The sequence below is a fragment of the Protobothrops mucrosquamatus genome, unplaced genomic scaffold (assembly GCF_001527695.2).
Source record: "Protobothrops mucrosquamatus isolate PMUCROS unplaced genomic scaffold, P.Mucros_1.0 scaffold23, whole genome shotgun sequence".
Lineage (NCBI taxonomy): Eukaryota > Metazoa > Chordata > Lepidosauria > Squamata > Viperidae > Protobothrops > Protobothrops mucrosquamatus.
Genome location: NW_015386408.1, coordinates 2,048,920 through 2,067,587, shown reverse-complemented (window position 1 = coordinate 2,067,587; position 18,668 = coordinate 2,048,920). Strand labels below are relative to the sequence as shown.

Here is an 18,668-nt window from a genome sequence, read left to right as displayed (position 1 = left end):
CCGGAACGCGGCGGAACCGCGTTCCGGCACCTTTTTCCGGGCCGGCCGCACCGGAAATAGCCCCTCCCACACCGGAAATAGCCCCTCCCAAATTTTACTTGCATTCCTGTTCTCTAAAGGGGCGGTCCTAGGGTTTGATGAGGGCGTGGCCAGGTTTGAGTTCCGCCACCTTTTCTCCGAGAAAAAAAGCCCTGGTATAAATACTGTAACTAATAATACTGTGAAAATAAATAAATTAACTTGAAGGATGAGTGAATGTTGAGTTCTAGACTGTCTTGCTATCATAGACATAAACATCAGCAGTGACTTCTCACAAATATCTTAAATGGCGGCAGTGGTTGTAGGACATATGAAACATGCATTTTTAGACCTCATTCTACCCCCAAGGCCAAGTACTTTCTTACTATCATTTAGGAGAACAGTAAAAACTGCTCTTCTACAGATAGAAGAGCCCCTGGTGGCAGTTTTGGAGACCTGACTGGTGTTAGCACTGATAATAAAGTTTTATGCTTATTTTAGATATCTAAGCTGCTTAGACTGAATCCTAAATATATTAACTTTCAACCCATCTAGTTTCTGCTACTAATCACAAGTATCATGTGATTTCTTTAGCAAACTGTTTCCCTTTCAATATTTGTTAGAACCATGTGTCTGTTAAGCAATAGTATAAGAAAATGAATTATGCATAAATGGACAAAATGTCAAACACCTGTTTCCACTGACACTAATTCAAAGAGATGAAGTTTGTTTATTTCAATCTTCCAGTTTTGTTATTCAGCCAATGCTCCAAATACTTAACACTTCTTGAACTTTCACAGTTTGACCAAACTTGTACAGCTTGCAAAGATAATCAAATGCCTAAATCCTTGGAATGTTTGATTTAATGGCAATTTTCTTTTAATTTTGGCAGATTTAAAGAAATTGAGTCATTACAAACAAAAAGGAAAGAAACACATAGTCCTGTTTTGGAAAACAAAATGCTTTTAATATTCTACTTATGGATTTCCCCCAAGCTGGACAGCTGTTGGTGGCTAAGTTCTCCATGTTGACAGTCTCATCTCATTGCCCTCAATAGTTACTTTTTAATGAATTAAAAAATATTACCATATGTAAACTTACAATTTAATTTTACTTCAATTTGGAGGGTTTTTTGATAAATCTGAAACAAAAACAGAATTAATCTGAATACTGAATATGAAAATGTGAATATATCAGAACTTCCAATCTCATTCTCTCCCTCCCTCCCTCTCTCCCCCCCTCTTCATATATGAACAGAGAAATATTATTTCTATTTGAACCCAACATTTTTATTCCAGGATTGCATTAAAGTTAGATATGTAGCTTAGTAGCTTTTTGAGTAAGGTTTTATAGTAATTAGTACAGACACAATCTGAGAGTTAATTATAAATGAATGCTGTGTATAAACTACCACTCCTAAATGCTCAGAATAACTAGTGTTTTATCAAGCTAAAATTATCTATGAAAATATTTTTGATGAGTAAGTGTAAAGGAACACAGAGATAAGATATACAGAGATTAACGAAATATGAATTCAGGGGAACAAGGCAGCATGAGAAAAAAAAAAACCTTAAAAGGTGCTCTGCCTTGATTTTCTTTGGGTATAAGAGAAAGAAAAAAGAGAAACATGATCAGGGTTTCAGGATTGTGTTATTATTTATGCCCATTTGCAGCATCCCTGGTCACATGACCACAATTTACAACATTACAACCTTTACTTCTGTTTTCTGGCAAAAATCATCCCACAGTTGACAAGCATCTGAATTTTGACCGTGGGGATGCTGCAACTGTGTGAAAACCTGTCACAAGTCATTTTTTCAGTGCCGTGTAACTTACATGGTCACTACATGAACTGTTGTAAATCGAGGACTATCTGTATATCTATTGCATCTGGAGGCCTGCTAGACAAACCCGTGAACCTTAACACAGATTTAAAACGGGCTGTATCTGCTGCTGTCCTGGTTCACAATACTATCTATTTTGAGGAGGTATCAGTACTCTACCAGAAGTTTATGTTATTACAATAATCAAAAAGATTGTCTTTAAATGTGGTACGCTAGACTTATTTGGACCAAGTGCATTATTAGAAAGGAATTTCTAAAGAGATTTTTTTTTTAGTTCACCATAGTTGCAAGAAAAGGATGCACGGAAAGTCCTTATTTAAATATTAATTTAAATGTTTATATTTTAATTAGACAATAATCTTAATACACATTAATTCAGTTCTGTTGTTCTGTACCTCTTTCTATATAGTTGTCAGGTTCTTTGACAGCTGTTTAAAAATGAGAATAATTCTTTTCCAAGCATGATTCCCACAGTGTTCTGTTGAGCAAGATTTATTGAGATAAATGGGATGGATGAATTCCAGCAACTAAACTATTTAGAACCAGTACATATAGCCCACGTACTTTAGAGCGTAGACTTTGTGATTTTCTTTCAAATTGGAAGGATGAATGAATTTGTTCACTGAGAACACAGAAGCTTGCAGCTGACTATGTATATAAAAGTTCCTTGAATCTTTATCAGCCAGGGAACCACTATTCCAGGCATTTTAAATGTTGTATTTGTCCATATAGTTTTGAAGTTGGTAATGTTGTGGAATTAATTAATTCTGTTCAATCTCAAGTAGAAAAATGTTAATGTTGTAAAAAAAATGTTATTTTGTGTCACCATGAAACTGGCTTTTGATAATGAATTTAGTACTTTAACCAAATTAACCTGCTGCATTGGGGCAGTTGTTTATCTGAGCAGGGTATTACCTATTACGATCAATGATCCACATAAATATGTTTAAAAATCAAAAACATCAGGGATTCATTATTGAATGGCATGTTTTAATCACAACAACATAGATCTTTATTTCAGGAGTAGTAGTGCTAGTGAGGGCCTTGGAAAGTAGGACAAGAAGCAACGGGTGGAAACTAATCAAGGAGAGAAGCAACCTAGAACTAAGGAGAAACTTCCTGACAGTTAGAACAATTAACCAATGGAACAACCTGCCTCCAGAAGCAGCAAATGCTCCAACACTGGAAGTTTTTAAGAAGAGACTGGACAGCCATTTGTACGAAATGGTATAGGGTTTCCTGCCTAAGCAGGGGGTTGGACTAGATGACCTTCAAGGTCCCTTCCAACTTTACTACTACTACTACTACTACTACTATTATTATTATTATTATTATTATTATTATTATTATTATTATTATTAATTATTAGTTTATTTCTACTAGTAAAGAGTTGTTCATCCTGGATACGTCTCAGGATAGACATGCCATAAGTCTGTACAGAAATCGCAATACAATAGTGCATGGGCAATTAGAGATGAAAATTTAACTTCATGACACAGGCCATCCTGCTCCAAAAGGTTAAAATCCTGCTATCTGCTATATGTGGTACTCAGATAGGCTGCCTTAAATTATGTTTTGACCTATTATTATTCATTCATATAATTTCTATACTGTTGCAATCAAAGGGACTCTTGTGGCTTACAATGATATAGAAATATGCAAACATCCATGATAAATCTTAAAAAACTGCATCAATCTAGAACAGTGGTGGCGAACCTATGGCACGGGTGCCAGAGGCGGCACTCAGAGCCCTCTCTGTGGGCACACGCGCCATTGCCCCAGTCCTAGGCCTTCAGCTGGGTTTTATAAAATCTTTTTGCTTTAGGCCTCCACCGCCATGTGCAAAAAAAAAAAAAAAGTTTCAATCAATCAGTCAATTTCAACTTCTCGCGGGAAAAAAAAAGATCTTGCAAAGTTGGAATTGATTGATTGAACTTTTTAGTCCCACCCAGTCTGCCTTTATCACCGCAGCCACACCCACCCAATGGACCACGCCCACCCGGCACCCGACGATGCATAAGTGGGTTTTGGGTTGCAGTTTGGGCACTTGGTCTCTAAAAGGTTTGCCATCACTGATCTAGAATGAAGTAAACTGTCAATTCCAAGTGAACCAGGATTAAAAATAATGGTAAGAGATAAAAAGAAAATATTCCTAGATGGTTAAAATATTCTCTAGAGAAGTTTGAATGATGGCATCCTACTGAATGCCATCAAGGAAGGTCTCAATTTGTTCTCTACAAGGAGACTATTCCAGAGGACTGGTACTGACCCTTGAAAAGCTATGCATTGTGTTCCTAGAAGTAGGGAACTAAGTAGTTTTTTCCTGGGTGAACTACCTCAGATTGGAGTAAGTGGTCCTGTAGGTACCCAGTACCAAAGCTAAAGAGCTTCATAGATCAAAAATGGCACTTTAAATTTTACCTGGAAATGAGGGGTCCTTGGTGCTCTCTAAACTTGGTTGTTTTCTTGCAGAGGTTTCATTACCCAAACTAGGTAATGCCATTGGTGCACTGATGACATTACCTAGTTTGGGCAATGAAATGTTTGCAAGAAAACAATGAAGCTCAGAGAGCACCAAGTACCCCTTATTTCAACCCTGAGCTACAAATATTCTCCTTTATTGTTACCTGGAAATGTGTGGATACCAGCCTTTCTTACAGTCCAGGGTGGTGATGTGCAGTTGAATATCATCAGCACACTGATGATACTATAGCTTGAAGTGTCAAACAAACTCTCTCAATAACTTCACCTAGATGTTAAAAGTAGGAGAGAGGATAGACTTTTGTGCGCTCCATAAGATAAAGGCCAGTGAGCTGATCAATTCTCTTTTACCACAACTGCTGACTGAAGCTACCCTTTGAGGAAGGAGCAGAGAACTCCAGAACGGTGCTTCTAGTTCCCAGCAGATGGTCCAGGAGGAAAGATGAGAAGGTACCAATAACTCTATATCCTTCATAGTTGTTCTGCCACCACAATCTCAACAGAAAGGGGACTTTGGATTGATAGTTGTCTAAAATTTCCAGGTCAAGAGATGGACTCTTCAGAAGGGGGCACCCCACAGGTCTTTCAAAGTTGATTGAAATAGTACACTTTTTTGTTACTCAGATTTGATATTCTGTGAGTTAGTCCTGCTGTTGTATGAATTAACAAGTGGTGACCAAAGGACAAGAAGTTCTATTTCAGAATAGCAAATGGTTTGTATGTGAGAAAAATTGTTTTCTCTTTTTTCTAAGAATTGTAATAATTCTATTATTATTTCTTTCCCTCTCACTTTTTGAACTTGACAATTTCTGCATTTAAATCATTTTCTTCATAGTTTATGACTGACCCATTGAAATCTAATAGAGGCACCCCAGTAAGCAGTGATGTTGTAGCTTAGGTCCATGCCAGTCCATAGCCACATGAATCTTAATTAAAACAAATTTCCATAAACAAGTATAATATATTTTTGGAATAAATTATACTCCTTTCTTTATGGTGAAGAATTTGGCTTCATTGTGTAAGAGGACAAAATAGCAGGTGGGAGCTCACAGGATTGGTTTATCTTGATGTTTTCATCTGGTTTCTAGAGATATTTAAGAAGCAGCATCAAAATGGGTTGTTTTTCTTAAAATGCTTGTTAGATTAAATGAAGCGGTTTCCACCAAAACATCAGAAGCAATCTGGAAAAAAGATCTCAGAGGAGCTTCAGTATTAAATTGTCTCCATGTGTGCCTATGCACCTGCTTGGCAGTTTTCAAAAGAAATCTCATGTGCTCTGTAAAAAATGACAGACACATAATTCACTTTTCTGTAACTCCATTAAGACAAAGTTAAATCATCTAGAATAATTATGAATGGATGGAATGTTAGCTATTGGGAAGGTTATTGGTATGAAGAACTGCTTTGCTCTTAATAAAATACTTTGAATAGGGCAGAGTTTTAAATCTGTCAGGGTCAGGATGTCAGCAGATTAGTTTGGTAGATTTTGGCCACAGAATCCTGGTTCAAAGACCCATTCTGAAATTAAGTTCACTCAATGATCCCAGGCCAATTGATATTTTTTGTCCTAATTTAGGCCACTGGATTGTTGTTTTTAGTTATTTATAAAATTTTGTAGGTCCCCATATTCTTTGATGGGGAACAACAGTATACAAATCTCACAAATAAATGAGTATACTTGTGCTGTGTGGAGGAATTTAAGTAATATGGATTGCAGGGGTTATAATGTTGAGTTCTAGAGAAGTCAGTGTTGACCAATGGTGCTCCGGTTTTGGTTTGTGGGTTTCTTGCCGTGAACTACTATATCAGAAATAATAATTTCAGAGAAGGAATGGCTGGATTTAATTGCCATTGGCCATAGTTATCTACCCTGAAATGACTTGTATATAAATCTGTGCCTGAACATTATTCAGAACATTCAGATGCTGCAGAAGTCTGTTAATCAATACTGATTGTTGTGAATAGTAAATTGTCATCAATTTCTAATTCTGCACCTTCTCCCCCTTTATCTCCTTAATAGAGATTCAGAACCAGTCTCTGAAAATAGGTGGATGAACTTTTTTTTGGGTAATTCATATGTTAGAACTGCTATCCTATCTTGTATTTGATTAAAAAATGACAATATTCTGTTTAAAATTATGTTAAATGTTGTTTTTGCCTGCTGACTCAATCAATCTATCACAATAGAGCTGGTAGGGATCTTGGTGATCTTCTAGTCCTTCTTTTCTCTAGACTGGCCATACCCAATTCTTGAAGCTGTTCTTCATATGTTTTTGTCTCCAGGTCCTTAATCACCTTAGTTGCTCTTTGCACTTTTTTGTAATGTGATCAAAACTGGGTGCAATATTCCAGGTGTGGTCTTACTAAGGCTTTATAAAGCGGCACTAATACTTCACGTGATTTTGATTCTATACCTCTGTTTATACAACCAAGGATTTTATTAAGCTTTTTGGGCTGCCACCGCACACTGCTGACATGTTTTAAGTGATCGTCCATTAGGACTCCAAGGTCCCTCTCATATTTACTGTTTTTGAGCCAGGTTTTGCCTAATCTGTACTTGTATCTTTGGTTTTTCCTGCTCAGGTGTAAAACCTTGCTTTTCTCCACATTAAATTTCATGTTGTTGGATAGGGCCTATTGTTCAAGTCTGTTAAGATCTTTTTGGATCCTGAGCTTCTCTTCTGGGGTGTTGGCTATTCCTGCCAGCTTAGTGTCATCTGCAAATTTGATGAGTTCCCCTTCTATTCCCTCATCAAAGTCATTTATGAAGATATGAAAGAGTACTGAGCCTAAGACAGAACCTTGTAGTATTCCCTCCATACAGATGTTGTACCATTATGGACTACTTGTTGAATACGGTTTGTCAGCCAGTTACAAATCCAGCTAATGCTGTCTATCCCACATTTTTCTAGTTTACCAAGAAGTAGGTTGTGAATGCCTTGCTGAAGTCTAAGTATATTATGTTCACAGCATTTCGCTGGTCTATTAATTTAATCCCTCTGCCAAAGAATGAAATAAGATTGGTTTGGCTTGATGTATTTTTTAACAAACTCGGGCTGGCTACTAGTTATAACTTTATTATTTTTTAGATGTTTACAGATCTGTTTTTTGATTATTTTTCTTCTTTATTTTAAAAGTTGTTATTAACAATTTTATCTTTAAAATGTTTCAATATTGGTTTGTAAGTTACCTTCACAGATTGTTAACATCGAACAGCCAGTGTAAATTCCTTAAAACAAACAAGTTCTCAATGGTGCTTGTTCAAAATACTATTTTTCTGAGAGTTCATTTCAGGTTATATAGGAATTACAAAACCATAGTTTATTGCTTTCCTTGAAGTCATGTCATCATTATTGTCTTCTTTGCTGAATATATCATCTCACCATATTGCTAAATCTATCTCTAAAAATATATATTTAGCCTGTCATAGAATCAGTTCATAGATAGGGAGCACTTTATAATTAGGATAAAATTGTATTGCCTAGGCTTTCAGTGTAGTGCCCATGGGTGGCAATGTGATTGTATATTTCCAAGAATGATTCTAAAACTCCTAGAAATAGTTAAAAATAAAGTAAAACCAGCCACTGCAGCTAAGGATTCTATTTGGAATAAGTCCATCTGTCCTGCACAGAGTTATAAGACGATATGGCACACAGCATTCTGGAAAGCTAGTTGGGTGGTATTTTAACCAACTAGCCTCAAAATGTAGGGGTTTCCTGTGCTACAGCTAAGGTGGGTTTTGAGGAAATGAGGAAGCATTATGATCCAATATGCCTTTTCTAAATGTCACTTGTGTAATTAATTATAGGATTACATAACCTGTTTGTTGACAAATGGTTGTGCTACTGGCAAATTGAAAAACTGTCTAGGAGTGTTGAAGGCAAATCATCCTTGTCAGTCAATGTTCATTTGGAAAGTTAATGTGCTATAGTTTATGAATAAATATAAAGGAAAATATTGCTGATGTGCATAGAACCCTAAGAAATTTTAACCTGGAAGGATGAAATAGTCGTGCCTGCTTGGTGGCTGATGTAACAGCATATGAGAAACATGGTTAACAACAGTAAACAGAATTTTTTTCAGTATATTTGCAAAGCCAGCTAAAAGGTTTATAGTACATGAAGCTTTAGAATCATATTTTGTTGAGTCATATTAATAAATAGGACTAACCATTGATGGAAGATTGGCTCATACCAATAAAAACAATCTGGTAATATGAAAACATATGAAAATATACATATACATTTGAGCTCATCTATAGGATGAATGGTGGTGGCGCAGTGGTTAGAATGCAGTATTGTAGGCTAATTCTTCCAACTGCCAGTAGTTTGATTCTGACCGGCTCAAGGTTGACTTGGGCTCAAGGTTGCCTTCCATCCTTCTGAGGTCGGTAAAAATGAGGACCCAGATTGTTGGGGGCAATATGCTGGCTCTGTAAACCACTTAGAGAGGGCTGTAAAGCACTGTGAAACGGTATATAAGTTTAAGTACTATCACTATTGCTACATTTGCTGTACTGAAAACAATAATTTTTATTAAAAGCTAAATAGTGAACACGTATGAAGATATAATTATATAACATTCGGTTAATATATTTGACATACAAAGTTGAGGATTTAAATGCAAAATACACATATTTAAGGCTGTTACAAGTTTGTGCTATGTACAAAAGTGCTTTCAATGCTCAAACTGTGGTATCTTGTCCATGGCAAGTATTATGCACTATCCACAGTATTAAATTAATGTACACTTACATTAAAACCTGCCTTTGGATAAAAAAAATTCTCCTACTATTTTGCAGATTGTGGTATGATATTGATGGAGGATCTACCAAATGAGCTTCCCCGGGAGCCTTGAGATAGAATTGCTTCCTACAGGTGGTTCACGATTTCCCCAACAATTGGATGCTGGTGGGGGAGGTAGAGGTGAAGATGACATAGGAAGAGAAGTCTTTTTAGTGAGCTCCTTACAACTTACTTTAGAAGTTTAGTTAATTTCCTTTAAAATTTGTTTATGTTTAATTTTTCCCATTTTAAGTGTTTTTTTATTATTTTATTATCTTCCCTCTTGCTTTTTATGGCTCTTTTAACAACCTTATCATTCTTCACCAGAGTCTCAGGTTAAGCTGTTTTGTTTTGCTCTGACTCTGTTGTGTGTCAGCTGGTGTTAAGAGGAGATAACTACTTTCACAACAGAGAAGAGAGAAGGAGGGAGGGAGGAAGAAAGAACGAGCAAACTCAGGAATAAGTCTTTGGATCATACTGACTAAACAACCGAAAACTGAAGAATAGTTAGAATATAAAAAAGCATCAGCTGTAAGTACTAAAAGCCCTCTAGAGCAGCGGTTCTCAACCTATGAGTCGCGACCCCATTTGGGGTCGATCGACCATTTCACGGGGGTCGCCAAGCAAGGCTGTCCGCCATTTTTTTGTCCACCATTTTTTCCCCTTTTCCAGCGGGTGCCTTACCTCCCTTGGGCTGGGCCAGCTGGTGGTCGGCCTGCTCCATCTCTGCCGCTTGCCAGCTACGCCTCGGCCGGCGCAGGGGGCGGAACCATGCATGCGCAGCACTCCCGGGCAGGGAAAGTTCTCGACTTACGACCGGTTGGGTAGTCCTCGACTTATGATCGGTTTAGTCCTCGACTTACGACCGGTTGGGGGTCGCGGCATTAAAAAGGTTGAGAACCACTGTTCTAGAGTTATCTCAAATCATTATGAAGCCCTGGAGTCAGCTCTGCAGTGGTAGCGAATGAAGGCAAATATCCGTCTCTCTGGATAATGTTGCAGGATCCAATCTGAGTTGGTCATCAGGACCAAAAGTTTATTCTTCCAAGCACTGTGAAGCGGTATATAAGTCTAATTGCTAGTGCTATTATTGCACATTCAAAAATGTTGAAAATAGGAACCCATCCTCCCCTTCCCCCTAGTTGATGTACACATTTTGCCAACAGTATAACTAATGTTGCTGGGATGCCAACACTCCTTTTGTCCGCTATATAGTTGCAGGTCCCCCCCTGCCTTCTGGTCCTTCAGCACCCCTCATCCATGGCCATTGCTGCTTGGACAGTAAGAGAAAACAGAAACCTGGCTTCTGCAGAAGACTCTGCCCACATAATGTCTGGTCTAAACTCTTGTTTTCTGGGCTCCTTATACAAACAGGGATGGTATACAGGTCAGTTTAAGCCAAGGTATTCTTCCAAGCTTTGGGGCTTGTGCTGGAGCCCATCATCAAGGAACATCATCAGAGGTGGTAGCCAACAACTTGTAGAACTCTCCTCTTTATGGGAAGAATTCATCTCCGTGGATGGATCTACTGCTTTAACCTCTTCCCTGTGTGAGGAACCACAGTTAGTTCTGCAGCTGCACTTTCTCTGAAAGGCCATGGGAATGTGAGGTTTCAAAGAGCAGGAACAAGATTAACTTTACATTGGGATGGTGCTTGTGGACTGCATGGATTGCTATTTCTATCTTTCAACAACTGTCAGAAGTAAATGGAAGGTGGACGCTCTGAAACTGGCAGTTGATGCATATTCACTGTCTTGAGTTATTTATAAAAATAATAAAGGTGGGATAAAATAAATAAATTTACAAAAGTCTACCAAAACTAACTGGCAGAGATTTCAGAGGTTTACCTCTTCTGTGCAAGTAGGAAGTGCTCGCTTCTATTGAAGAGGCGTGGACTGTCCCCTTCCTCAGGTCAAACAAGCAGAAGAACCCTGAAGAGGAGGAACTCATCAATCAGGAAGCTATAAAGATGAGGAATGAATCTAAAATATACACTCCCTACTAACTAAGCAGATTGTTTTACATCTAATAACATTAATTGCAATTGATGGGGATCAAAAAAGTTGTTACTCTTTCTCTGAGCCAACTCTGCTGTGAACTGAACTTCCTTTTACAAGCTGAATAGTTGCTAAGTAGACTGGGCAAAATGTATTTTTTAACATTTCAGCAGTGCATCATTGCTTGTACACTGTTAATATAAACCCCTTTGTGTACTTTTGCAGTCTTTCCAATATGAGTGTTTCATGAAGAATGGGCATCCTTCTAAATTTGTCTCTTCAGCTTGATGTGGTCTTTTTAAAGTCTACCTGTAATATGTTAAAGGGGAAAAAATTGCAGGATTTCCCAGTGAACTGGCAGGCAATTTGACCACACACCAAGTCAATCTTTGAAATTCAGAGCTGATATGTGGGGTGTGTGTGAATGTGATAGACTTTTTTTTTTATCCAAAACCTACAGTACCAGCCTCCGTGGCAATTCCAGTTTTAGTTATAGATGGAATCACATTTTTTTCTGAAATAGCAAGTCTATTATCTGGGTGTTTGCTTGGACTCACAGATATTGATTGAGCCACAGGTAGACGCTGTGTCCCGAAAAGTTTTTTATTTAGATTTCGTGGATGGTCCAATTGCAACTCTTTTTGAAATGCATAAGGAATTGCCAGACTTATCACCTTGTGTTTGGTTTATTGTAATGTACCCTGCTTTGGCTGCGTCTGAAGACTACTCAGAAACTGTAGTTGATGCAAGATGTGTTTGTTAAGTGAGTGAGGGCCACTTAAGCCATATGATACCTTTAACACTGGCACTGGTATGGTACAATTTAATATTCGTTATAAACAACAAACATCAAGTAATTTACAACTTGGGTCCTTGTAAACTCCCAGAGTTTCTGCGAGTCAGATAGCATATACATTTTAACAACCACAGCAGCAGCAGCAGCAGCAACAACAACAACTATAAGACTATATTCTCCATGTGGAATCTGTCCATTTCTGTACACGTGAACATCCTGCTTTGCAGGGATATTCAAGTCATATGTTGCTGCTTTGTTAATTTGCATTTGTGGATTCACGGAGCTTCAGTATAACCCTTAACTTACAATTTGTCAGGTAATGTAATACTGGCACTTAATGTTCCCTTTGTACTGTTTATAACAACATAAAAGGGATATAATTCCACTACTTGGCCTCATTGCTTCTGTCCCAGCAGTTGTCATTCCATTTCCTTTCCAAGAGGTCTTCATGTACCAGCAGTAGCAATTAAGAGTTTGTCCTTGTGCCTAATATGGCTTTTGTATGATCCATCCATTTCTCTCTTGTGAATCTACAAGGAAAGTTTGAAACTCTCAAGTCTGTCTAGAAACAGTAGCTGTTATTCATATTTTCATTATATTTTATTTCTAATACACTTAGTCTGTGGTGGGCTGGGGGGCATGGTTTACAGATTTACTAAGATTACTCTTAGTTGCAACTTGTGCTTACTGGAAATTATCAGGAAAATAATTTTAAAATTTAGAGGAAATGAAGGAGCAGAGTACTTAGATCACAGTCATATCCACAAATATAAAATAATAACCTTCCCATTCTCTGGACCTACTCAATAGGCAAGAAAGAAAGAACTTTGTGACTGAGCACATACAATTGTCACACTCCAACTTCAGACAGCATCTGCTTTTCCTATCTTTGCTTAGTTGCTTGGCTCTATGAGCAGATTATAGGTAAGCTCTTTTAGTCTAGGCTTTCTGGCTTTATGCCTCAGTTCTCTCCTATTTTTAAACAGAGCAAAATATACTAACTGTAGTATCACGTTCTATAGAAATAGAGAAAAAGGAGACAGTTTTGGATTTAAAAAAGCCCAGCAAGAAGCTAACATACAATAGAGAAAATAAAGATCTTCATAGACAGAAAGACAATAAATACTTTAGTCTTTGTCCAAGGGGAGCAAGTAAAAACTCTCGGTTGTCCTCCATTAGAAACGTCCTGTCCAGTGTAATCAAAGGTTGAATTTATTAGGTTGCTGCTGCACCATAGTTTTTGATTTTCTGTATTTGAAACCTCTGGCAGGAAGATAAATGCTGTGAATGGTCTCCCTTGTTTGGAGGCACACTGAGGCATCTAAATTTAAGCAAGTAAAGAGGATGGCAAGGAAACGATGAGTGATCATTATTATGACTTCTTATGAAAAGATGCATCACCAAAACATGGGTCAGAGTTTCTTTGCTTCACTGTCACTGGTCAGAGAACATTACTGCTTGCTTCTGCATCTCAGCTTTTCTTGAGACATTATTTTCCTTTTGGTCTTTGTTTATTATCAAATACAGAACTGAAATAGACTTCTGCCTGACAACAAGTGACGTGAGTCTGGTGGGGGAATTCTGGAAGTTGAAGTCCACAGGTTGCTAAAGCTGGACACCCCTGGTTTAAACCAACATGGTATAACAAGAAGGAATTATACTGGCATTCCGAAAGCAAAATTTTCTTTCAAAATAATCACTGTTCTGGAAGGCATTTTTGTAAAATTCTATTTAAAATGAATACAAAAGAGTGTGCCACATTTGTGGTTTATTTTTTTAAAGCCAAACATGAAATTCATTAATTTTGATTATAATAAAGTAGCATAAAATAGCCAAAAAAAATCTATGGTCTAGACTAGTTTGTTCTACTGATTTTTTCCTTGGGTATTTAAAAACCACAAGGATAGGGAATGTTCAAAAATTGCTGTTTGCCAATACACCTACTCACTGAATATTTTGTTCTTCATTTTACATCTTGTGAATATAAATATGAATATAAGAACATAGAATGAATATTTTCTTCCTGAATGAAAAACATTGAACTTGAGGTATTATATACATACATACATACATACATACATACATACATACATACATACATACATACATACATACATACATTACATCCATCCATCCATCTCTGGGAGAATTCAATAATGATTTAGATAACTTTCCAGGGTAAATACATTATTATGGTTCTCCAGTATTAATCATATTTATACTTCCACAGTATTTAAGGACTACGTAAACCAATCAACAGGACTGACACAAATTATGTATCATAGCAAGCTTGTGTTTTTTATAATGTTAACTATGAATATCTCATGATTTCCTGTATTAGAATAAGCAGTTTCTTTTGATATATTCAACACAATAGTACTTCAGTGTTAGAATTAAGTAAACTATTTTTACTTGTGGGTAATACTATTTGTTTCCTTTTTTCACATGAGAAAGAATATTTACCCAGAGTTTGGGCTTTATAACCACAATGTATTCTTTTCCTGACTTTTTGTGAACTACTATTTATATTTATAGAGAAGTGGATTTCTTGAAGAAATTTTAACTGCATATTTTAGAGTAAGAATGGAACTGGATTGCAGCATCCAATCTCTTTATCAGATGGACTGAGGCATTTCAAGTATGTTCTAACTCATCAGGGATATTAATTTAAAAACCCTATGTGTGGAAAGAGAATCTGTAAGCTTTTTTATATCTCTTTTCAGATAATCATAGTTTATGCCACATCTGCAAAATCATGACTACTTACTATAGGCTTGCTAACCTGGAATAGTTATTGGTTATATACACTGAATAATGGAAAGTACAGCAAATGTAATATTCCTTATAGTGACATTGTATTACATTTTATAGTGGACTGATTTTTCACCTTTAGAGTAAGTATGTATTAAAAATGACTTGTGCCAAAATACTACTGTAAAATGAGTAGCTCCCATCTCTTTTTCTTTAAAAAATATTCTTCAAAATATATAGCTACATGCTAATAAGAATTCTATTTTTTTCTGACAAGACAATTAAATGATAAATGGAAATGTTATTGAAAAGTGCAGTTTTGATGATCAATGCATCAATATGCTGATTTAAAGCTGCATTTAGCTTATCATTGAACTAGTAACAATATAAGTTTTATAAGTAGAAATAAAAGAAAGCAGCAGATATTAGTGGATTGTATATATATGTGATATAGTGGTTTTTAGCATAATTGTTTCTGTCATTGATTTATATCACATGCACAAGGCATGTGAGTTTTTGTTTGCTGATCCCTGAGTCAAGGAAGCAATCTTTATTTCTCACAAAATTAATGAAGGTTCTACTTCTAGTCCATAATTTAAAACCACCACCTCTTTTTCTTTCCTTATCTCTCTAGCTTTCACAGCCATGTATTACCAATGAAAAGAGCACTGATTTAAGTCGTCTGATATTTATTATTATAGATATAGCCTTATCTTGTTTATGTTTGTTATTGCCTTCCTCCCTACAATTAATTGCCTCTTTGCTTTGCCAGCATATCATCAATCTTCAGGTGTGTTTAACTCTTAAGAAACAAAATATTTATTACTGTTATGTTGTTGCCATCCAGTGTAAGTTCATTGAGTGTATAGGTTGATGTTTTACCTTTATCATCCTTATTTTTCATGTTAACGTATATTTTTCACTTTCTGTTTTTATTTTCAAAATATATTTTTTAAAATCTTTATTGCTTTCAGATAATGAAGTGACAGTGTCTAGATATCTGCTGTTGCTGCTATTTGGACCTCCAAATTTCATTTCAGCTATCACCTTTTCCAGTGTGATCATTTTTATAATATATTCACTGTATAAGTTAAATAATATTAGAGAAATTATTTTATAAATGTGTCTGTGATAAGACAAACTTACTAGTTTCATATTTTTTTCACTTGCACAGTTGGATAACTTCTTTTTTTTTTTGTAATAAGATTTCCCATAAAGGGTTCCTATCCTATCTAATGCAGGGGTGTCAAACTCGCAATGTCATGTGATGTGTCGCGACATATCGTGACATTGCCGGCAATGGGATGGGTGTGGTTTCACTATGATGCATCCAGCCCGTGGGCCGGCAGTTTGGCACCCCTGATCTAATGAGTTTGGATATTTGTCAATTTTTAAGTTAATTAACTCAACATACTAAAATTTTTTTCACCATCTCCAGATATTGGTTAGGCATTGTTGTTTTTTTTTCATTTATGTGAAATACATATGGATTGTGGTTGATAATATAGGAAATAAAGGAAGATACTGTTGAAAGCAGTTCAGTAAGCAGGATGTACAAAGCAGGTGGGTAAAACAAGGCAGGCAAGAGTTATCTGCATTCCATCAAGTAGATGAGAACATGAGCAACTCTTGATGCCTGCTTTTAAAAAGTATGGTCTGCAGTAAGTTAGTCCCCTCAACCAGAGAAAGTGCTACATCAATGAGAACTCTGAAAAATTAGAATCCTTTGTAAATGAAAGGAAAATAAACCTAAAAGATTAACTAAAGGAACTAGATCCTATGTGTGCTTCCCTAGGAGGAAGAGTCACTAGAACTTAGTTTGACATGCTGCCAGGAAAGTGTATATAGATTTCATTGTATTCACAGCCCAGCACAATAACTCACTTATTTTCTTTTTACAAAAAAGGTCAGCCCAGTACCCAAACAATTCCATCCCTAGCTTACATAGAGCAAGCTGGGTTAAACATATCTGTTCCATACAACCGCAGCCTCTGCATCCTTATCTAAGAATAAGAGCCATAAAACTCAATGAAACTTAGTAGCATACTACAGGTTGAACATCAATAGAAGGCTAGAAGGAGTTCTTGTTTTAGATAAGAAACAGGGATATGGAGAAAAATAATACCAAAATAGAATGGACAATGGCAGTGTGCCTACAGAGCAGAAAAATGCTGAATCAAGAAGGCATTCTTTGGAGATCTTGACTGGCACCCAGTTAGAAAAAAGGCCAAATACAAGAAAATCCAAAAAAGGTATAGGATGTGATCAAGGAAACATAAAGTTCACCCTTTTGCCATAGTGATAATAAGTCTAAGCCACATGAATTAAGGTTCAAACTTCTATCAGCCATAAGCAGATTAGAAGTAATTTTATTTGTGTTCGCTGTGGTGATTTGATCAGTGTATCGTATTAACTGCATTTTAAGATCAAAGAATCTTTGAATTTTTCAGCTAACCTATAATTGAAATACTAAAGCAGAAACTCATTGATCCAAGTCTTATCAGAAGCTAATGCTGATTGTATATGTTCATTTCAATTTCTTTATATGAGTGAACCCCAGAGTATAAGAAGCCTTTAACATATGTAGAATTCCAGTTACTAGTAATAGAAACCAGCAATTTCTAGTAATATCTGGATCAAAAAGTTTCAGTGGCAGTGTCTAAATTGTTCTTCATCCCAGGTAAACACTTAGTAGCAGCTGAGTATTGTAGCTAACAGAAAAGAACAGAATGACTCCTGCAATTACTACCGTATTCCTTTGGTCACTAGATTTTTTTTATCATAATATTCATCCTGGAAGTGACAGAAATGAATTATAAGTGATTGGAATTATTATTATAACTAATGCTGTTTTGGGTGAGCGATACTGCAGAGGATGTGGAAAGTGTTAACATGTTCATTATGTTAAATGGAGCAATCCATTATGCTTCCCTAACTGATTCTATGCAAATTTTTGCTAACATGAAATTGCCCAATTCTGATTATTTTATTTTATAAAATATAATTTTCCTAGATGTCTCAGCTGCCTTATTTTAGTTTTTCTGAGGCAAGTTTGTCATTAAAACCAAACAAATGCAATCTTTATTTCTGAAAATTAGTCTGCAAGGGAAAGCATAGAATTTATGGTTAATTTATAATTGTCATCTTCTTGTTTTTTATACAGTTGAATATGACAAGGAATTCCTGCCTTATCAGCATCATCACAAGGAGTTCAAATTTAATTTGTCTCAGATTCCAGAAGGAGAGGCCGTTACCGCTGCTGAATTCCGAATCTACAAGGACTGTGTTTTTGGAGGCTTTAAAAATCAAACCTTTCTGATTAGCATCTATCAAGTATTGCAAGAATATCAGAACAGGTTTGTCCTTACTGCTAAAAATGTGAAACCAACATAAGCATAAAAATTCAGATTCTATCATCTCCTACTTCTTGAACCATTTTGTTTTTATTCTGTGGAATTAAAGCTGTTTATTTTTTGAAAGGTCTTTCTTTCTGTTCATACTCTTTGAAATTTATACACAGAAAAGATTTAAAGTCTTTTCAAAAATAATGTGTGGGATCAGTACAAAACTTGTTTTTCACTGCCAAGATTTAGAATCTTAATTTAAAAACTTGTTCTTGTTCTTGTGCCATGCTGTTCTAGCAATTATATCCCAGAAAGTTATAATATAGACACATATATGAACATACAAGAGTTATGTTTTTTTTCTTTTTTACAAGTTTATTTTTTTTATATTTTTATTTTTAAACCAACAAAACAAAACAAAACATAGCACACATACACACACAGTATATACTCCTCCCTTTTTAACAGCAATTTCGTAACAGTAATCTTCTATTATTTACATTTCCCCCCTTATTCTTCATTAGAATATTTATCCTTGTTGCCCCGTTGTTTCTTATTTGCATTTTTCTTCCTTCATACTCTACTTCATACTAAGAATACTACATATTATTATTACTATACATTATACACACATTTTCCACTTTTGATCTTTA

The 18,668-nt window shown here is 36.0% G+C and overlaps 1 protein-coding gene across 1 annotated transcript in view; it reads left to right on the top strand.

Moving 5' to 3' along the window:
• BMP6 (bone morphogenetic protein 6) overlaps window positions 1-18,668 on the top strand; it is an 80,345-nt gene that overhangs the window by 43,539 nt on the left and 18,138 nt on the right. The window contains exon 2 of the mRNA XM_015810838.1: window positions 17,835-18,027. Coding sequence (XP_015666324.1) covers window positions 17,835-18,027 — 193 coding nt within the window. The remainder of the gene's footprint in view (window positions 1-17,834; window positions 18,028-18,668) is intronic.